At 38.7% G+C, this 22,270-nt stretch overlaps 1 protein-coding gene across 1 annotated transcript; it reads left to right on the top strand.

Moving 5' to 3' along the window:
- The first annotated feature begins 492 nt into the window (after positions 1 to 492).
- Positions 493 to 21,663, top strand: TSG101 (tumor susceptibility 101). The gene is made up of 10 exons (XM_032690724.1): positions 493 to 650; positions 4,053 to 4,137; positions 6,011 to 6,076; positions 6,667 to 6,830; positions 8,179 to 8,305; positions 11,195 to 11,261; positions 13,054 to 13,148; positions 18,587 to 18,789; positions 20,161 to 20,400; positions 21,326 to 21,663. Exons 1-10 carry the CDS (start codon positions 609 to 611, stop codon positions 21,413 to 21,415), a joined length of 1,179 nt encoding a protein of 392 aa, XP_032546615.1. The 5' UTR covers positions 493 to 608; the 3' UTR covers positions 21,416 to 21,663.
- Positions 21,664 to 22,270: the final 607 nt, after the last annotated feature.

Genomic DNA, 22,270 nt, shown 5'->3' with positions numbered 1-22,270 from the left:
AAATTTCCTTTATTGTGGTGGTCAGTCGTGGGACAAAATTAGTGATGCCTGCAAGTAACCAACTTTGCTGCTGTATTTTTAAAGACCATGGAATGCAATGGCTGCACTTTTCTGGGTTGTTTCCCACTTACTTTGGAAAATTCACTATGAAATTAAGGTTTTACGTTGTTCTTCAAGGTGTCGCTTCTCATCTGTTAAGCATTTTTTTTCATGCGAATAGCCAAGGCGTTGTTTTACATATCTTAAGCTGCCAACTCTCACAGGTACGTTTCGTACCTTAATGCTCCTGATCTTGTGTTTGTGTCGCGTTCCTTGAACAAGAACCAAAGGACCGCAGCTCCGTCGGCGCAGTGGGAAGGGCACTTGGCTTTATCGGGGGGGGGGGAAATTAGCTCCCAGAGAGGCTTTTTAACAATAAGCTGCCCTGCAAGGAGCCGCCCGGGCGCTCCGTCCCGTACCTGTGGCACAGGAGGCGGGACCGCCCCGCGCCCGCCCCGTGACGCGCGGAAGCGGCGCCGCTGCCGGAAGCGGGCGCGCGGCCGCTTCCTGTGTTTATGTAGGGTCGGGCCGGCGGCACCGGGAGCGGCACCGGCAGAGGGGCGGCCGCCATGGCGGTGTCCGAGAGCCAGCTCAAGAAGATGCTCACCAAGGTGCTGCCGCGGCCGGGCGGGCTCGGCGAGATGGGGGGGGGGGGGGGAGCGGGGCCCAGGCACCGGGAGACTGTGGATGGAGTTAAGGGTGGAATGGCGCGCCGATGGCAGAATAGCCCCGCGAGACTGCAGTGCTGGGCTGGGACACTGCCAGGCGCCATCGGGGGTCGGAGCACGGTGTGGGTCGTGGGGCTGTGCAGTGTCACTGGTGCTCACTCATGGAGGGGGAAGGCAGGGTCAGCATCGTTCCCTGGGATGGGTGGGTTTTGTTATCGCCGGTGTTCAAGGAAACGAAAACAGCTCTTGGAAGGCAAATCATTAATCACATCATGAATCATACAGAGCCACGTGTGCCGCTCTTCAGGTGAAAACTGGGCTTTGTCCAGCAGCCTGAAATGAAAACTTCAACGGCTGGACACACGGGGAGTTATGGGTTGAAATGAAATCCCCTAAGGCTGAATATTTAGAGGGAGGTTATGGGTTTGTTTGGGGGGATTTTTTAGCAACATTTAATCATTTTATTTGCACAGTTTTGGAATGAAATACAGTAGTTGAGAATCTGATCAAAACAGAAGAAACGTTATTAAAGGGTCTTTCACCTGCATGGACTCATAAGCAGATTCTTTTATTCAGCTTGAAAATGAGTGTTGAATGCTTAGTCAGTGTCAGCAAGTGACATCGTGTATATATTTGTATATACTTGTCTTTTCTAAATTAGTCCAGTGTCCTCATTTCCCCACACTTGCCCATTTTATACTCCCATCTAACTTTCTGTAGGTCAGTTCAAAGTGAAATGTGCTTGATAGCTGATGAACAATGAAGACGGTGTTTCACTACCTTATATTTATTTTTCTAAAATAATTACATTTCCTGTTCTACAGAGAAAAGTTCAGTGATATTGCCCATATTAAAGTTCAGTGTGTGAGATAACAAAAGACCCCTAGTTCGGGTAAATGTAAGCACTTAATTTACCTTCGGGTATTTACCTGCTGTGTGATCTTAAAAAGCTTCGTCCTTCTGTGATCTCTTACCTGATATGTAAAACCAGGGGGATGCATTTACCATCTGAGAGTGGAGGAGGAAAAAAAAATCTAGAAATTAGGAATTCAAATTAATCAGTTTTAGTCACCTTTGTAGTAATGATTACTTTCCAAAAAGATTTTGACATGTCTTGGAAATGCATCTAAGTATGGGAATGAACAGCTCATCTACCGCTTAATTTTGCTTGTGGCAGTAGCTGAAATCTTACAAGTGTCTCTCTACTCATGATTCATCACCCTCTGTGTAAAAACTATTCACAACAATATTACTTTTCTTAGTTTTAACAGACATATGAAAATACTTATTTAATGTTCAGGTGTTGGGCCTAATTTCTGAAAGCACTTCAGACAGGCAAATTTGGATTTTATCAGCCCTATCAGCCACTGTGTACCAGACTCCCAATGTGCCTGCTGAGCAGGCAGGCGTTGTTTCATTGATTTCTTGACTCAACTGACTTGAGACTCTTGTGCCAGAAGTAGAGTTAATTCCTGGCTCTGCATTCTTCTTTACTGTGAGGGTGGTGAGGCACTGGAACAAATTGTCCAAAAAATTGTGGATGCCCCATCCTTGAAAGTGTTCAAGGCCAGGTGGGATAGAGCTGTGAGCAACCTGGTCTAGTGGAAGGTGTCCCTGCCCATGGCAGGGGGTTGGAACAAGATGGTCTTTAACGTCCCTTCCAACCCAAACCATTGTGTGATTCTGTGATCCTTGTGCTTGTTAGGAGCTTCTGTTAGTGGAAACCAGTTCTCTTTTAGTAGTGATTATGCCAGCCTTTTTGCAGCTATATCCTATAACCGTAAGGTTTGTCCCCCATGTTCCAGCAATGCCTGTTCTCCCTTCTGCCAGGCATTGGGGAAGGAGGGAGGAATGTACTCAAATGCAAGCAAAGTTGTCTCTCCTCTGTCAAGCCCCTCCTGCACACTCCCAATCCTGTGCCCACTTCCCAAAGGAGGCTGAGATGCTTTGTTGCAGCCCTCCCATTAAATCAGCACCCGGGGGTTGACTGATCTCCGTGCTGGTGCCTCCCTGCACACACAGGCATCCCTACTGGAAGGGTTGCTTTCTCTCCCACAGACCAGCGTCTTGCAGAGAGACCGTGTGGCTGTTTTGTCCCTGGTCATTTTAGGCAGATAAGTCACAGCATCACCCAAGGTTCACCACAGCATCACTGCAGGCTGAGGTGGCATTATGGGAAGTGGTGTGGTGCCTTCAGCTCTGCTCAGTAAATACAAGTGGTCATGCCCAGGAGGAGCATCCCTGTCAGTCTCTGTAGGTAACAGGAAGAAGAGTTAATTTCTGAGCTTCACAACTCGTATATGTTTGTCAGGCAAGGTGACCTTTAGCTGTGGCACCACAGTTTGCTCTTGGATAATGTCTGAATTAATTTGTTCAGATGTTGTTAACATCTGAGAGCTTTAGATATCAGGCATTTCATTGTTCTGGACCCTTTGTCTTCCTGAAGGGATGTCTGTGTTCCTTAAGACATCTGAAGATTGCAGGTTTTTTAATTGTGTCACAGTGAAAACACTGTCCAGGGACCACATTGCTGGCTTCTCTTTTTAATAGTATTTATCAGGAGGAATGGCCACAAGGCTAAAAAGCTGCGCCATGTGGTGAACCAACTTTTGTTGCCCAGGAGCTTCTCCTTTGCTGTCTCGGGGTTATAGTTCTGAGACTGCTACATTCTGTTACAGTGTATCTGTGGTTTACAGGTCATCTGTGCTCTGAGCTACTCCCTGCTCCTGATAAAAGGAAGGGGATGAAACCAGTATTATTACTGGTAATACTGTGCCTTGATATGTCTGCTTTCTAGCCAATAAAATACATGAAAATGCTAATCAGTGATGGATAAATACTGAGTGGCTTTGAAAAGTGCTGTGAAAGATACCTGTGAGAGTCAAATCCTAGATAAGTTTTTATCAGGAATGTTCAAAACATCACTATATTTTTCTGGAGATGCCTTATTTTTCTTCTTTCTCAAAATACACACGTATCTCTCAGATCCTGCTGCTTACAGTAGAACATGAAAGAAAATTGAGTAGCCTTTCCCAAATAACTTATGCGTGGACCATTATTTAAAACTAAAAACATCTTAGCACTTCATTAAAGTTTGGTAAGTTATATAGGCAGTGTCAAGTTAATAATGACAGATACAATAATGACAGTGACAAGTTAATAATGGCAATGCCAGTAGTAGTGTTCAGTTAATGGACAATTAAATTCTTATTCCAAACTAAGAATGGAGAAGAATATCCATATATCAGTGTAAACTCTCATGGATGCAGTCTATTGGGTAAAATAAAATTAAATTACTCTGAAAGTGTAGTCTCTGAAGTAATTTCTATCTCTTTTGTTTTTCAGTATAAGTATAGAGACCTAACTATACAGGAGACAACCAGTGTTATTACTCAATACAAGGACCTCAAACCTGTCATGGATTCATATGGTTAGTCACTGCATGAGAAAATTTTTGTTATTGAATTGTTGATGGTTTAGATGCATTTAGTAGTTTTTACGGGGGGGAAAAAAGAGATTAAAAGCAGAAAACAGAATTTAAGTTTCTCTTTTTGGTCTTTGACATCAATACTTCTTTAGAGACAAAGTTATTTTCTAAAGTAACTGTATTCTGTATTCTGTATTTCTTAGTCTGTCTAATATGCCAAGAAGTGATGCATTTTTCACAGCTTAGCTTTTAATCACTCAGTGATGTCATATCTGTTGGTGTCCTGAGATTGCTGGTATCTCATAAAATTCAGCTGTGCTGCCATATAAAGATATTTTTAGAATTCTGTTTAGAAAGAACTGCAAATCCATGAGCAAATGCTTCATTAAAAATAATTGTGGCAGTCCGTAAGAGTATGCAGAACACATAGTCAATATAGAAAATTGTCATGAGGGTTTTGTAATGTAAATTACTGATGGCAGTCACTGTTTGTTACCTATTTTAAAGGCTCTAAGTAAATTTCAATTTAAATGTGTTAAGTGAAGGTGGTGTCTAGAGTTAGCTCCATGAGGGCATGGTTTCACAGCATGCAGTGAGCCAGCATAGCTGCTGAGGTCAACCTCCTTAGGATCACCTTTTTTAACTGTCAGCTGTGGGATTCCTCTGTGAGTTAATTTGTATTACCAATACATCACCACAGATTTTAAAGCCTTCTGTTTTTAAAATTGTAGATTTGAATTCAGAAATATTAAGAAGGGGCATGGACAAGTAAAAGATAAATTAGTTCTAACTTGAATAGCTGCAAGCCAGCAGCTGTCACAGAAATAAAAATTCACACAGTGACTGGAGAAACAAAACAAGAGGGAAAGGACTGTGGCTGGAATAGCTTCACAAGTTTGTCTGAGGATGGTGATCAGAATTCCAGATAGCTTTGAGCTGTAGCCATTTGTGTTACCTAATGCTTTCTAAGCTGCCTGGGAGAGGCTAAGCACAGAATCACTTACAGATGATCCATATTATTTGTGGCAGGACATCAGCAACAAGAAAATGGTTACATTGCTGTTGAGATCATTTTCAACTTTATATTAATAATGAAATATATGCCCCCATCTGAGTCCCAACATGTCCTACCAGCCTTTGCAGAACTTTAGCACCACAACAATTGTGCACAGTAAGCTATGTTTGAAGTATGACTAGAAACTTTCAGGTGAAATTAGGAAGACAAGAGCTTTCTCAGCAGAAGCTGATTTATTCAGCCAAGAATACTGTATTGGATTAAAAGTAAGAGAAAACTAAATACAGCAACTCAGTAAATGTAGGTCAGGGTTCTTGTGTGGTTTGTGAACTAAAACAGATTTGGCAGTCAGTCAAGTGCTACTCATTTTTTCCTCTTCAATGTGTTATTGTTTGGTTAAATTACCTTTACTGACTCTGTAATAAATGTCTGTGGCCCAGTATTTTTCAGTACTCTCGCTGATCTGTTTGTTTGGTGAAAGCATAAGAAATTCTTTACAATCCTCAGATGACAGCTGTTTTCTAAAATTAAGTTTGAGTTCAGATTATCTTTGCAGCAATTTGCATGATTTGCAGTTTGTGAGGTTCCAACATGTTTTACTTGCTCTCTGAATGAGGAAACAGTTTTATTTGCAGTGAAGGTAGTTTGACAATAATTAGTCATTCATTTCTCAGAAATCTGTTATTCATAAGAAGTTACCTGACTGTAGACAGTCATTTGCTAGTCCATAAATGTGTAAGAGCAGAACCTTTCAAGCTGAGTTTATATGTATGTAACTTTGAAAACTTATGCCAATAAATATAAGAGGTATAACCTGAATAGAGATTAACATAGCAAATGTGTGTGTTTGTTCCATTTCAGTTTTTAACGATGGTTCATCTAGGGAGTTGATGAGCCTCAGTGGAACCATTCCTGTGCCTTACAGAGGTATGCATTTATTATAATTATCATCACCCCTTTATTTTCCCAAATTACATGAAAAATTATTTAGATTTGTCCTGGTTCAACTTCACTGCTTCGATGATCACTGTTTTTCTGAAATTCTTTACTTGCCCAAAGCAAAATATTTTAAAGAAATTATTCCCTATTTTTGCTGCAGGATAAAATTTGAATGCTGAGCATTGCTTGTTCAGTCTTGTACAGCTCTGTAACATCTTTTTTCTTTCAGTACTGCACATTTTTCAAGCTTGTCAATTGAATGAGCAATAATATAAACTATGTATTGCTGCAACTAATGATAATTCAGATTAGGATCTAGTAATGTTGCATTTTAGAACAAATGAGATAATGCATTAGTTACAAATGACAGTTGTAGATCGCAGTTAAATTGTTCTGAAAATGTGGAGTTGGTGGCCATAATGTCAGCTATTCATTGAAGGTTATTAGTAGATTTTGGTTCAGCTTCTAACTGTGCAGTTGAGTTTGATGGGTTTGGGCGTTTTCTTATAAATCTGGATACAAGAGGACGGTTGAAGAGTTGAAATAACTTCTAATATCTTTCAAAATATCTTTTCTAGGTAACACATACAATATCCCAATTTGCCTGTGGCTGCTGGACACCTACCCTTTCAACCCCCCAATTTGTTTTGTTAAACCCACTAGCTCTATGACAATAAAAACTGGGAAGCATGTTGATGCAAATGGAAAGATATACCTTCCTTATCTGCATGAGTGGAAATATGTAAGTACAGGGAACATGAAATTCTCAAATTGCTCAGTTCTGCATTCCTTGAGATAGTTGAATCATTTTAAACAAAAGACATTATCCTTTTTATTTGAGATCTTAAACCATTTTTAAAATGAAAACAGCTGCTTGTAATATCTTAAAGTTCAGGATGTTTCATTCCGGGTCCTTGTAATTTAATGTGGTTGCATCTTTAGTTGCATCTGATTAAGCAGTGCAGCATAAAGGCATCCTTCTGTGGCAGAACACTGTTGTGAAGACTTGTGAGAGAAGAATATTTACAGAAGGGAAATTATAAATTATCTTAAAACATCTCTGTACTGAATTTAATCTCTGTGACTAAAATGGACTTGTACGAGCACTTGGACTTTGTGTAGTCATTCCTTATGCCTCGAGTTTGTGGATATATTTGCTTTTCCAATTAATAGAGGCATTGAGCAGTGCAGGCTTCATAGAAGTTGTGACCAAAACGTGGACTTGTAAAGAAGATAAACTGTGCTGACAAGGTTAGAAGAACGGTACAAAGCGCATAGTTCATAAAAAGGGAACAGGAAAAAATTTATTAAGGATGGGTGGTAGGTCAGCACTTGCATGGTAATAGTGGAAAAAAAGCTGCCCAGATCAGGATACAGGTCTCCCACTAGCAAGAGGATCATCCAAGGTACAGGGGATACGTGATTCTTTCAGTTTGAGAGGCTGGTAAAAATAAGTGGATTATAGAGCTGAGAAAATTTGGAAATGGGATGTTTCATCTGGTACTACATTCATGATGCTTTTTCTTATTTTGGCAAAATGAAATCATGCCTATATTAAGAAAAACAGAAAAACAGAAAAGCCTAGTTTAGCTATATTTAGAGGAGGTTTTTGCCACTCCTTAGTGGGTTAGAATATTTTTCCACTGAGACATTCTGAACCAGAGAATAAGTTATAGTATATGAAATTGAAATGTCTGAAAACTTAGTGATCTGCACTTTTTCAAGTTGGAGAATGGATTTAAATTTTTAAAATATTATTATATTCCACCATTGGACAGTCATCTTCAGTCATTTATTGCCCTGGAGTTGATAGGGAACTGTGTATTACCCAGTTTACTCTGGGTGTAGATGTGGCTGAAGCTGTATTTTGCCATAGTATTTTAAATACTGCCTGGCTGGGTTTGGCATCTGTAAAAAAATCCAGAAAGGGAGTTAAATATGCACATATATATACATATATTTTTTTTTTAAATATTTAAGCCCACAATAAAAGGAATGCTTTTGAGGGCTGTTGGTATCCTGTTGTTGCTCTAGTCAGTTAAACTTTCTGTTAGAAAACTGAACAACTTGTGATTTGCTTTCCCTCACAGCCCCAGTCAGACTTGCTAGAGCTGATTCAGGTCATGATTGTTGTGTTTGGAGAGGAACCTCCAGTCTTTTCTCGGCCCACTGCTTCGTCAAGCTACCCACCATACCAGGCAACAGGCCCTCCAACTAGTAAGTGCTCATGACTACTAATTTCTGCAAATAATCATATTAATATTCCACAGTGGTTCTTACCCTGCATAGTTTTTCAACACATTACACATTTTACAGTAGAATGACTTTGTGTATTGCTGGCTAATGAATTAATCTGTGCTGTACTTGGCCTTGTTGGACTTGGTGGTCTTAAAGGTCGTTTCCAACAGAAAAGATCCTATGAGTCACAGAATGTGTGTGTTTTTTAGGGTTTTGGAAGGGAAAAACCATGTTTGTATTAAAAAAAACCCCAAAGGAAACCAGAACACACACACGAACAGCCCCCCAAGCTCCACAAAACAAGCAGTATCCCATCAATATTCTGAGATAGCCTTTAAAAGAGATTATTCAGATAACTATATTTTAATTTTATTTATTCTGATAATACACATCGATCTGTTAAGTTTCCTGCAACTATTGGTTTCATAAGCAAAGGCATGCTTATTGCATATGTTTCCTATGCCCATGCTCCTGCTTTGTGAGGTTTATTTTTATCCTTAAAAAATGCTGGCTGAATATGAAAAAAACCCCCTGCCTTGTGATTTTTTTTTTTTTATTCTTCTCTGTTGACTTGGTGCTCTGACTTGGTACCCATTCTTATTTCCTTGCAAAAATTCTCAAGACCTTTTAAATCTTGTATTTATTTAAACTTGTGGAGGCATCTTATTTTAAAGACTGGGGATAGATGGGTGGGGCAAAAAGGGGAAGGAGGAAACAGAAAATCCAAGAAGTTCTCCCGAGAGGAGACTACATTGGGTAGAGTAGACCTACTCAAGCCAAGGACTGGGGCAGGAGGGGAGGGGGTTCAGGTTAGCTGGAGATTCTTTAATGATGTTATAAGAGTTCTACTTTAGCTTAATGGTAGAGTAGCTGTATTTGGGGTTATTTATTTTTGCTGTATTTTTAAGGCTGTATACTTTTGTATTGAAATGTGGCTTTTACCTGATCACAATGTTACATATGAAATGCCGAAGTGCTATTCATTGCCATTTCCAGCAAAACCCATTTTTAACAAGGTCTTAGGCTCTTAACCTGTGAGAAAAGGGGTAGCAAACATAAATGGAACCATTAGGAATAGTCGGATAAAGGCAGGTGTTTGGAGCTTTTTTTGCTTGTCCAGCACTAGCCTGCCTGTAAGAGCACTGGGTGGTTGTGTTGTCCTGAACACACTGTCCTGGACAGTGGGTGTCAGTGTAAGTGTGGTTTTAGTAGAGACTGTGACTTGTGCTTTAAGGACAGACCATCAGTTGAAACACACTTGATGACTCTTGTAGTCATTCAAAGCTGAAGTACTTTGAATTACTGTTTTGAATTGAATTGAACTGAAGTACTATGAGTTACTTCATAGTTGAAGTCATTTTAGTGGAAATGTTTCAGGTCTTTTAAATTGTTAATAGCTACTTAATTTTCCTAGTGTAGTCAGACTTTCCTTATTTTACAGACATTTAAGATTTGGGTTCTTTCAAGTTCTACAGACGTTGTGTAAGAAGAAATTAAGCTCTTGTACAAAAACTGTAATCATTTGAAAGCATTCAAGGGTGAAAATACCTCGACTCTTAAAAAAAAAAAAACTATTTAATGTAATATTCCTAAAATTGCTAGAAATGTGGAATAAATATGTCCAAAACATAATTTTTGTTAGCTTTTCAAGAAGAAACTTAAAATTGCAAAGACTATTAAAGCCTTGGACATTTATATGTGCTGATAACTGATTTTTAAAGTATAACTTCTAAATAGCAGAAATTACTGGGTAGGAACATGGTTGGATTGTTAAACAGTTAATCAGCTGTTTTGAAATCCAGCTACTCTGAAGTACTCAAATTATGTACTCATTATTTAGTGAGTAAAGAACACTGGCTACATTAGAAAGGTCGTTCTGTTTTTTCAGCTATTATATAAAAAAGCTCGTCAGGTGTCATCTTTAATACCATGACTTCTTTTTTTTAAGTTCCCTGGCTGGAGGTTTTTTTTTTTGTATTCATATTTTACTTGGTACACCAACTTCTTGAGCATTTTTTAAATCGGTATCTATTTTTATCCACACAGTGCTTAGTTAAAAGTAATGATTAATTAAAAAATCAGTATAGCAATAAGGTTATATTTATGTATAAGGAAGAACTTGTTTACATTGGGGGTGGCAGAGCATTGCAACAGGCTGTTCAGAGAGGTCATGGAGTCTCCCTCTCTGGAGACATTCAAAACCCAGCTGTACTTGTTCCTGTGTCACCTGCTGTAGGTGACCCTGGCAGAGGGGTTGGACTGGATGATCTCCAGAGGTCCCTTCCAACCCTAACAATTCTGTGATTCTGGGAAATAACACAGTGAGAAGTGTCCTAGCTAGTTGTTCTGAGGAATGTCTGATTGAATTCAATTAAAGTTCTCACAGTCTCCCTCCAAACAAAATAAATACTTTAACCACAGTTGATAGGTAGAGGTAGAATCTTCAGAAATGCAAAATTTGCCTCTGTTTTGTTAAAATGTGCTTAGTTACACAAATGAAATTCTAACTGTCAGTGCATGGTGGGAAGGTCTGCTGCAGTTTAGTCCTTCTTGTGTTTAGAGAGGGAGCAGCTGCCTTGGTCAGTGGACATACCAAATATCTGCACGTTTTCCTCTTGCTGAGCTCCAAGAGAGCAGCCAGGGAAACATCTGGGATTGTTGTGAAAAGAAGTGATGTTGGGGGGGATGCAGGGTGTGTGTTTTTGAGGGAGTTTGGCCACTGAATGACTTCTCTACTCATTTTTCATTGTGTTATATTGTATTCATTGTTCAATAAATTTTGAAAAGCATCTTACTGCAGCTTGATATATCATGGTATGTATTAAACTTCTGAAATGTAAAGATATGCAAAATCCTTGTTTTATTTAGCTTCCTATGTGCCAGGAATTCCAGGTGGAATATCTCCCTATCCAGCACCAAACACTCCAAACCCAAGGTAATAATCCCTTTAAACCAACATCAACCATTTACAAGGTAGAGAGTTTCAGTGAATAGTATCAAGTCTTAGTTATATTTTCTTATGACATATTGGTTGTATAATTTTTCATGTTAGCAGACTTTTTTAAAAGTGAAGGCTGAATTTTTGTCAATAGCCAAAATAAAGTTGGAGGAAAGTTTAGCTTTCTTGTTGTTGCTTCAAATGCAATATACTCAGGTGATAAATACATTTTGGAAATTATCACCTAACTGCCAGCTGTTATCTTGCTTCGTTTGTATATTGGATTAGTTTTTATAATGTTGATATGTTTACATGACATAGAAAGAAATGAGCCTCTACAAGCTGGGAGTTTTCTTAGCATTGTTAATCTTGTTTTGGGTAATTAGCAACTCAAAAACATTGCTGGGTAAATACAAACCTTGACTCCAGCATAAATGTGGGCTGAATTCAGGGCACTCTAAGCGAATTTGAAGGACACAAAATTACTTTAAAAGCTTTTTATTAATGTAAACCAAGATTTTTGTCCTCTAAGTGTGTCATATAATAGTTTGGAATAAAGCTTTTCCAGAAAACTTCCAGTTCTGTCTTAGTAAATAGGAAGATGTTCATTACTGCCTCCTAGTGTGTACCTACATTTTTTACATCATAATTAATTGTTTTATTATTAATATCCGTATGTGCTGAATTTGTGTTAGGAGCATATGAAGAGTTGAAGAGTTGTTGTAGTATATTAAGGGGGTTTTTTTGGGGGGGGGGGGGGTGGGGTGTTTGTTTGTTTGTGGTTTTGTTTGTTTTTGTTTGTTTGGGGGTTTTTGTTTATTTGTTTGTTTTTTAATAAAAATTTTTAAACCCCTGTGAGGATTGGGAAGTGTTATGTTTTAAGAGGCAAAAAGTAGGGATTTTTATAAGTTCTTATGGCATGGTTTTTTCTTCCTAAATACATTTATTTAAAGTGCTCTTAATGTTTGTACAAAAGTGATTAATAGAAGAACTAATTTTAAAATAATTTATGAATGAACAGAAAGGTTTTAAGACCTATTAAGTTTACAGTTACCTGGAGAGAGACAAAATATGCTTATTCTATATTTTACATGTTTTCTTGGACCATTTTGTTTACTTATATCTACATTTGATACTCTGCTGCATGCAGGTGTTTGTCAGTCTAGCACTGACTACTTTGAGTCCCTGTTTCAGTTGATAGTAAATGTATTTTAGAAAGGTGTTCTGAACTGTCATGTTGTATGCCATCTCACAGTTGTTTCAGTGAGCAAATTAATACTTTTACTTTTCTATATCCTTCAGAGCAGGGCTGAGAATTTCTGGAGGAGTTTTGTTTCACCTCAGCCATACTTGGAACCACATTTTTATGTTTATTTTTAGGTTTAGCAGCTCAGCAGTCATCGTGTTAACTATTCTTATTAAAAATTATTAAATTTGAGATTACTGTTCATGGGTTTGTAGCTAGAATAATTTCTTGTGAATACTTGTGGGGTTTCATACAGCAAGATTAAGAAATCAAACAGAATTTGTAATTTGTAATAATGTAAAGGCAATAACTAGATAAAGTTTCAGATTAAATGGTATCTGAAATCGTATCAGAAATGTAAATTGTGAAAGATGTCTTAGCTTCTGAAAAAGTGAACTGAAAAAGAGAAAAAGTATAACTTGGTCTGCAATTTAAACATTTTATTATATAAACAAATGTTTAATGTGGTGACATAAAGATAATATACGTGGATGATGTTTTCCAAATAGTTACATAACATTAGCATATCTTTCTTTGTCAAAGTGGCTTCTCAAGCTATCCTTATCCAGGTGGTGTTCCATTTCCAGCAACCACTAGTGTTCAGTACTACCCTTCTCCACCTCCTGTGACCACTGTTGGTGAGTACCTTGGAAAGGATTTCTCTGAACTGAAGCTTCCCTCTGTAACTGATATGTAAAGAAATAAAATGGAAAGGGAATGTGTTGTTCTTATTCTGAGCTTCTGAAGTATTGATCTTTAATTAGGAAAGTTATTCAAAGGAAGAATAAAATACATCAGACATCTTGTTTCTTGTATTCTGTTCACTCAGGAATTTGATAAATTCTTGGGTTGGTGCAATACATCATACGTGCTCTATGAATATTTTGAAGAACACTGGATGTAACTAACTACATGTTTTATTCTCACCCTTTAACTGGTGGTGACTTTTGATTGCCTGCATTGCTCTGTTTGTGGTTTAGAAAAAGGCTTTTGTCATCATTTAAACGTCTCCTGGACTTGCTTTATTTACTCTTTATTTATACTTTTTTTACTCCAAAAGTAGTAGCTGTCTAAAGCAGAGGTTTCCAGTGTGTTTGGAATGAGCTTCCTTTTTACTGAGTTTCTTCTCTGGCCTCTTCTCTGTTGCTTCTTATTGGTTCCTACTTGTCATTTCCTCCTTTCTTCCCTTCAACAGCAGGATCTCGGGTATTGACTCGTGTCTTTTCCCTGTCTGCTGCTCTGTAGCCCTTTGCTGACAAAATACAAGCTTTGTTTCCATTCTGAACCTCACTTTTAGTGTGTGTGTAGGAGACTGGGAATCAGTGCTTAATATCATCTAGTTAAGTAGGAAGTTGGTGCAGTAACTTTGCAGGTGGTTGATAATCCTTTTGGCACAGTTAAATGGTGATGATGTAGACTCTTTTGTGACGTTGTTCACTTTATCAGTCCATTGTAGTCTATTTTGCTCCATAATTTAAAAGTGCATCCATAGGTTCTTCATTTAATACGTGACACCTCCCAGTTATTTATAGAATGGCCTGGGTTAGAATCATATAATGTCTCTTCTCTCCAGAACTCTCTGTATTTTGAGATTTTCCGTCGCTCACATGGATACAAAGCAAGTTCATGGCTTGGCAAGAGAAGAAAGATGCTTCTACTTTACTCTTAATAAAATATTTGAGGAGTTCTTTTATTACAGAATTCGGAAACAACAGTAGCTTGTGTGTTGTATTCTCTTTGTGCCTGATCCCATCCTTTGTGTCCAAGTTCTTTCAGCCTTCTGAATTAAAAAAGTCTTTCTTGAAGCTTCTTGGCTGCTTCAGTGGTCCCCTGCACTCTGAGGTGATGTGTGTCTGCTATGCACACTGCAGGAAAGCTGCTGTCCCACTCAAGTGCCTCAAACAGTGCTCAGTGTTGTGGGGCTGCAGTTGGATCCTGGAAGAATGAATGGTCTCCACTGCTCTCATGTAGGGAGCTGGTAACCTTTCCAGGGAACACTGGTTGTCTGCACTGTCTTTCTCAAACAAATCCAGTTTTGCTTTTATATAGTAGAGAGTTAATTTAAAATGTAGATATGTTCTATTTCATTTCTTTCCCTCGTTTTCATCCCCACTGAAGAGGAACAGAGGTGGAATATCTGTCAGAGATAGAAGGCTCTTCAAGTCCTGAGTTAGATCATCTGAGACCATGTTGTAATGCCAGGTTTTGTAGTGGCAATTTTACATTAGACTGATTCATTTGATGCAGCTTGGTAGAAGTCCTCCATCTGTTATACCTGGTTAATCTCTTGTGCCAAATGAAATGTAAACACGTCTCTTTAATCATCCATTATATTTACAGTACTGTGGGTGTTTTTTGTTGGTGTGTGTATTTTGTTGGGGTTTTTTGACAATACAGTATTTTTTTTCCTTTCAACTGAAAATGTTTATTTCCTGTAGAGTTTGTTTATTTGTCTGGGGTTTATTGTGATAGTTTATTTAGGAGCATATCAGGTGCCACAGCTTCAAAGTTTTGTGGGCAGGTGGTGGTGGTGTTTCCTATAGTGAGCTTAGTTTGAGTTGAATGAAAATGCTCCTTCAGAGTAACTTAAGTTTTTAATAATTGCTGTTTTTTCAAATAGTCCTTCAGGCTTTTTCTTTCTGTTCAATCATCTGCCATTAATTACCTTTCTGATGCAGTTCCTACTTCGATGATTCTGTAAGGTTACTTCTGAAACCAGACTCTGCCTGGTAAAGGGTAAAGGTCTCAAGTGCTCTGTGAATTTATTGACCATGTGCCATAAAATCTTCCCCAGGCTGGGCTAATTATGGAAGTGACAGAAAATGCTACGGGTTCATGCTCTTTAAGAAGATACATAAAATCTACTTGAGCTGTATAAAATAATGCTTTAAATGTTCAAAGACCTCTTTCCTATCTGTTGGCATTTCTGTGTGAACTTTCATTGTGTTGGGTGTATTGTGATTTTATTTTTTCTGTCCTACTTTACTGTTAAAGTGAGCCTTGTATAAAATCTCCCTGAGTGAGGGATATCAGGAAAAAGAAAGTAAACATCAGTTCTATTGATGTTGGTTCTGGCAGATTCTGACTTTGTGTTAGAGAATATGTAAAGTAAACAGTAACTGAAATCATGCTAATGTTGTTTTTGAAGGGAAATCAGGCCTTTTTGACTTGGAACAATTGTCTGCCTAAAACAGAAAGTCCTGAACTCCTTGTCCTACATGGTTTCACTGACTTGGTCTAGGTTTTACTTCTCAATGTAGAAAGTGCTGTTCTTTCTCCTTCTCATAAGAAGCAGCATTGCTGGATTCGTGGTTTGTGTATATGGTGCTGTTTGACAACTTCTGTTGCTGGTTCTAATAGTTAACCAAATATTGCAAATTACCTTGTTGACTGGTAAATCAGATCAAGTGTTGGGACATTCATATTTTCCTAAGGCTATCTTTGCACCATTTGATTAATAATTTGATCTCTTTATTTTTCAGTAGTAATTAGCTTGTTTTTTAAAAAAATTGCACGTATTCTGGTGCAACTTGTATGTAAGTAAAGTGCTCATGTCAGTACTGATCAAAATCTGTGTGTGTTCTTAATTTTAGAAGGCTTTGGTGGATTAGTAAGCATGATGTGCATCTTCCCATAGTTCTTGTCATTTATTTACATAGCTTTATTTTTCCACATATCTGGCTTGGTGTAGGTTTTGTGGGCTGGAGCAGAGTAAAAAGAGTAAGGGAAGAGATACAAATTTATGCAGTTTTGTTTTGTTAGCAGAAGTCCAAAAAACCCTCAGGATGTTTTAAGGATACAAAGATGTGTAGTCCTGTCAACAGCAGTTTGCATTTGTTAGTAGAACAATGCCAAGACACTCCAAATAACAATTTTTTTTATGCTATGTTGATACCTTAACAGCAAATTATTAATCTTTCCATTCAGATACTGTTTTCTAAAGGCAGAGTTAAGATTTTTAAACTGTTCTAGATTTTTTAAACTGTTCTGGATTGTTGCTGATTCTCAGGAAGATATCCAGTCTACCCCAAGAACACTGTTACTAAAGATCTCATCTTTTTCTTGAATAACTAGTGAAATTATTGTAATCTTATTTCTAGCTAATAGTAGTTCAGTTAGAGTACTGTCAATAACATATTCAAAAATATATTTATCACTGGTTACCTTAGTACGATTTACTCTAAAAATGCCAGTCTTTGAACTATTTTGTCTAAATGGCAAAACTAATGTATGCTTTGTGTTGCTTATTTGCTTTTGCCTTTTTCTGAAGGCCTGTGATTATTAAGAAAGGTGAAGAGGTTTATTGGATTTCAGCTGACTTGAAACACTTTTCTGAACTTCTGGGAAGAAAACCAAAAGATATGCTGAAGATTTTTGTCTTCAACTATGCAAGATTCATGGAAGCTGTGATGAATATTTGTTCACTTTGTAATTTTTTGAAACCTAGGGTCCAGGGAAACATGATGTACATAATGCTGTAACAGTTTCAGGGGTTTGATAGCCTTGTCTCTGTATAAGAAGATACTCTGGTAAAAATTCTTTTTGCAGATTTTTTTTTTGCAGTTATAGAGCTTCAAACCTCTCTGCATTTCAGTCATAAGGGTTGTAAAGTTTAGGCACAAAAGCTGCTACTCCAGTTTTCCCCACAGAGGAATGGTTGATGTGGTTTGTGATAAATAGCACCAGCAGCCACTTTACATCCTCTAGAGCACTCTGAGTTTCCTGGTCTGCAGATACATGGCACTTTCTGTGACAGACACAAGGCACTTACCTTTCTGTTCAAAAAGGTGTTAGTGACAGGCTCTTGAAATTATCCTTGAAAGGCTGATTTGCAAAAGCAGTATTCAGTTCTCCTGCCCCATTTGCTCCCTTTCTTACCCATAGGGGTGCACTGTTCTTGAACCTGGAGGAAGTGATCCTTGAATATTCCCCAGCTCTCTTGGACCCCTGTTTCCTCTAGTGTACATTCCAATGGAATTCTTCCAAGAGGCTGCCTGAAGAGGCTAGTTAGTGCTCCTGAAGTTCAGGGTTGTGATCTTATTGCCTTGCTGTCTCCTTGCAGGAGAACTCTGTGGTCATGGTCGATGTAGCTGAGGCTGCCCCAACCTTCACATCTCCAACCAGACCTTCCTTGTTAGTTAAATAAGGTCCCAGCACACCTTTCCTCTGTATCAGAAAGTTATCGCCAGTGCTTTCCAGGAGCCTCCTGGACTGTTGTGCCCAGCTGTATTGTCCCTCCAGCAGGTGTCAGGGTGGTTGTAGTTCTCCATGAGAACCAAGGCCTGGGACTGTGAGGCTGCTTCCAGTTGTCTATAAAAGGCCTCATCTATTTCCTCCTCAATAATGTCACCCTTACCTAGTCTACCCTTTAATCCTAACCCATAAACCCTCAACTCACCATCCTTCCAGAGAGAGAGCTGCATACATTCCATGTATTCTTCTACATAAAGGGTAACTCCAACACTTTGCCTTCCTGGCCTGTCTGTCCTGAAAAGTATGTAGCCATTCCTGTTAACATTCCAATCATGCAAGCTATCCCACCACGTCTCTGTGATCGCAGTGGGACCAAAGCCTTGTGACTGCACACAGATCTCCAAATCCTCCTGTTTGTTTTCCCACACTGCCTATATTGGTGTACAGGCCCTTCAGTGAGGTATTCAAGGATGTCTGTTTCTCAGGAGGGGTGCAAGAGGATACCTCATGATCGCTTTCTGGGCTGCATTCCCTTCCCCACTCTGGCTGCATGGATAGTCTCTATAACTCTCTCTCTGTCTTTCCTAGTTTAAAGCTCTCCTTACCAGGCCAGGTAATCCTGAAAAAAAACCAAACAAAAAACCGAAATAGTAAACTGAATGAATGGATATATACTCTTAAATTTACTTGTGTTTCTTTGAATGTGTTTTATCTCACTGTGGTTTCTTCACTGCTTCTGAAAATTGTTAGGGAAAGCAGTTTATTTTACTGTCTCACGTTGCTGAAGTACAACAGCAAGCTGGCCACTTTTTATTCGAACTGGCTTTATACTGAAGCCACTGCAGCACAGTTAGTCTTATGCCTGTGAAATTTTCTTGGGCAGGACCCAGCAGAGATGGAACCATCAGTGAGGACACCATTCGAGCCTCCCTTATTTCGGCAGTCAGTGACAAACTGAGATGGCGGATGAAAGAAGAAATGGATCGTGCACAAGCTGAACTCAATGCCTTGAAAAGGACAGAAGAGGACCTGAAGAAAGGGCACCAGAAACTGGAAGAGATGGTAACACGCCTGGATCAAGAAGTGGTAAGCTGAGATGGACCACTGCTCCTACCTGAGTGTTCCTAGTAGTGAACAGAAGCATGTAATTAATTAATTATTAAGCGTGATAGAAATAGCAAAGTTTCCAGTGCATCGTGTTTTTCCTTTCGCAGTTGGGGCGCAAGCGCTCAGACTGAAGCAAGTCAGAAATAGCAGTGACCGTAAGATGCAGTGTCCTGCTTGTATATTACAAATGTCACTGCTTAGTAGTAGAGGAACAGTATGACTTTCCCTCAGCTTTCCTGAAAGCTGTCTGTGTCTTAGTGCAGAGAATACTGATTTTGGTCACAACCTCTTTGTATAACCTGCAGACTTTTCCTTTCCCAGAGGACTCTCTCCTACTCACACTACGCTCAGAAATTCCTGCGGTTTTTCATTAAGGCATCTTCTGCTTAGTCCATCTGCTCCTTGCACTGGTGCTTGGGAGTAAGATTTTTGGATTGATGAGCAGTTTCTGAAATGAGCTCAGTGTTCAGATATGGTTAAAAAATAATTAGAAATTATTAATCAGGACTAGAGAACAGAGGATACCATTATGTCACCATGTGAATCTGTGATGTGCCTACTTGAAATGTAGTGTGTAGTTCTAGTCTTTCCTATCTTGGAAGGAAGGACATAATAGAACTGCAGATGTTTGATGCAAAGGCAAGAAGGATGATCCAGCAGTATCAGACAGCTTCCATATAGAACATGACTAAGTGTGGTAGGACTAAAGTCTAAAAAAAAGACAGTGGGGGACAGAAAGAGTGGAATATGGTCATAGTCTGCATGGTTTTGAGTGATATGAGGAGAAGCACAGTGGTGTACAGTCTGTTCCAGCGGGACATGAAAAATATCAGGAGGTAAATTCAAGAGTGGCAAAAGGAGGTACGTCTCACACAGATGGAGGTAAATTATAGTTCCCTTTAGTGGGTAAAGCCAGCACGTTTTATGTCCTGTCAGTACAGATAAGTGTTTGATCCGTGCTCAACAAGCTTGTATAAGAGCTTACTTCAGGAGACACATTCCAAAGAAAATACTTTGGCTTTGCTTTTATTATCTTTAGCTAGTTTAAATGGTTATCTTTCCTTATGTGGCAACTTTAAAATACTTAAAGACTGCTAGCATGCCTTCTCTACAGTTATAAATTGGTAATGGATTGACATTATCTAAACTAGATGTTACTTTTTTAAAAGGAAAGAATCTGAAATATATACATTGATAGCTCTTTCTTTTGTAAAAATCATAATAGAGACAAGCAAAGAAGTAAAGAATCAACTGGTATGTCTAAAAATATTTCATCTAGACAATTTTATCACAAGAAGACATTCAGCTCTCGAGACCTAAGAAGTAAATATACATCTTAATTGTTTTTAGGCTGAAGTTGACAAGAACATTGAACTTCTTAAAAAGAAGGATGAGGAGCTCAGTTCTGCCTTAGAGAAAATGGAAAGTCAGTCAGAAAATAATGACATAGATGAAGTTATTATTCCTACAGCACCACTTTACAAGCAGATCCTGAACTTATATGCAGAGGAAAATGCAATTGAAGACACCATCTTCTACCTAGGGGAAGCACTGAGACGTGGAGTGATAGATTTGGATGTCTTTTTAAAGGTAGGTTTCTTGGGATGTTTTTAAGATGTGCATTTTAAATGCATTTACTTTGAACTCTTTTGTTCAGCTTATTAATGTTTGTGATTTCTTCACTGAAGAGGATTTTGTAGGAACATGAATACTTACATGTTGAAGCATAAGTTTTAGAAAGTAATTTCAGAATTAAGATAAGTTTTATAAGCATTATAGATATGAAGTCATTTATCATTAGGCAATGCAAGTGTCAACATGATCTTTCCACTGGGCTTGCATCCTAATGCTGGAGCAACTAACTTTAAGGGTGACTGGAGTATTCAGACAGCTTTTCACTTGCAGTCTATGGATGCCTCTGCTGAGGCAGCTGCTAAAGTGTTAGAATCCTAGGAAAAAAGCAAAAAAACCCAAGCTAGTTTTGCATCTCTAGCAGAGACCTTAGACAGTTTGCTCCCTTTCTTTGCCATCTTTAATGCTAAAAGTTCATAATGTCTGATTTAAAAACCTTCCTTTATTTTGAACTTACGTGCATGGTGATAGCACAGGAAATAGATCTGTTGTTATTTTTAAAAGATTAAAGCCACTTTTTAAGGTGGAATAAAACAACACAAAATGTATACGTCAGTAACTAATGTTGCCATTGGATCTGGAAAGATTAGTCTGTACTGGGGCCACTGGCTAGCAAGAGTTACCAGTTGAGGTTACTTTTTCTAACAGTTGAGGTTCCCCCCAAAGGTACCACTTATACTGTAGTGATTGTATTTGTTAGCCACGTGCCAGTCATTTTAAGCCAGGAAAATGCCATTTGGTAGAATAATGCATTTAGTGTTTCCGAAAACATCGTGTTTGGGTCATGGAATATTTTGGGCTTTGAAAATTTGTATTGCAATATAATTAAGTTTATATCAAAACTTTCCCAATAACCAGCTGCTCTTACTCTTTCTTTCTGCAGCATGTACGTCTTCTGTCTCGCAAGCAGTTCCAGCTGAGAGCACTAATGCAGAAAGCAAGGAAGACTGCTGGACTCAGTGATCTCTACTGAATTCTCAGACTTTACCTGGGAAGTTAGATTTCCTTATGAAGCAGCCATTTTCTTGATATTTCTCTTAATCAGTAGGTGCCCAGAATAAGTTATTACATCATTCAAGTGTAAGATATTTTGAATCAATAATATATTTTCTTTTTGGTAAAGACTAGCTTTTATTAATGCACTTTCTATCTCCTGTATTCTTTGTGCTGGTGGACTTAACGCTGAATAAAACTTGTTGCATATTTTCTTCCTCTACAGAACTGTGTATGATGAGCTTTCTTTACAAGCAGAGCCTGGTTTATGCAGTGGCAGCTTAACCATACTTTCACTTTACTTCTGAGATTGGGAAGACGTTTCAGTTGTCCCAAATTGGACAAATCCATGTTTATTATAACCACTGAAAACTGAACAATCAGAATTTCAAGACCCTGTTTTTTGACACAGCTGTTGACATCCAAGGATACTTTTCTTAAATGAGCTTAGTAACAGATAAATATTGACTTGCCTATTCTACCATCGGGTTTTGGCCCTACTGGAGCACACCTTATGTATATTGCATTTTTCCACTTGAAAATACTAGGCAGAAGGAAGGCTGCTGCTGCATTTGGTGTTGTGCTCCCTGACAAGCCAGGAACACACCAGAGTGCCACAGGAACCTGGGTTCTGGCTGCTTGAGCTGGGACAGCTCAGTGACAAAGTTGGTGGTTTAACAGAGCTCAGTGACAAGCCTGGTGCTCTAATACTGCACTGCCTGCATAAGAGAGTGCATGGTACGAAGCACCTCCCAGCTTGGAGTGCTGTAGAGATTCATGGTGCTGCTCTTGCCTCCCAGCAGCATGCTGCAGTCCTCCACTGCCTTTTGTAGCT

Source organism: Chiroxiphia lanceolata, chromosome 6 (genome assembly GCF_009829145.1).
Source record: "Chiroxiphia lanceolata isolate bChiLan1 chromosome 6, bChiLan1.pri, whole genome shotgun sequence".
NCBI classification, from domain to species: Eukaryota; Metazoa; Chordata; class Aves; order Passeriformes; family Pipridae; genus Chiroxiphia; species Chiroxiphia lanceolata.
Note: the sequence above shows the minus strand (reverse complement) of the source record. Positions and strands in the feature narration are given on the sequence as shown.

What these genes read in the sequence shown, in the direction of transcription:
- TSG101 (XM_032690724.1), top strand. Translation starts at nt 609, where the DNA reads ATGGCGGTGTCCGAGAGCCAGCTCAAGAAGATGCTCACCAAG. An exon ending in ACCTCCTGTGACCACTGTTG is followed by an intron (nt 13,149 to 18,586) that starts GTGAGTACCTTG and finishes TTTCTTGGGCAG; the next exon opens with GACCCAGCAGAGATGGAACC. An exon ending in ATTTGGATGTCTTTTTAAAG is followed by an intron (nt 20,401 to 21,325) that starts GTAGGTTTCTTG and finishes TTCTTTCTGCAG; the next exon opens with CATGTACGTCTTCTGTCTCG.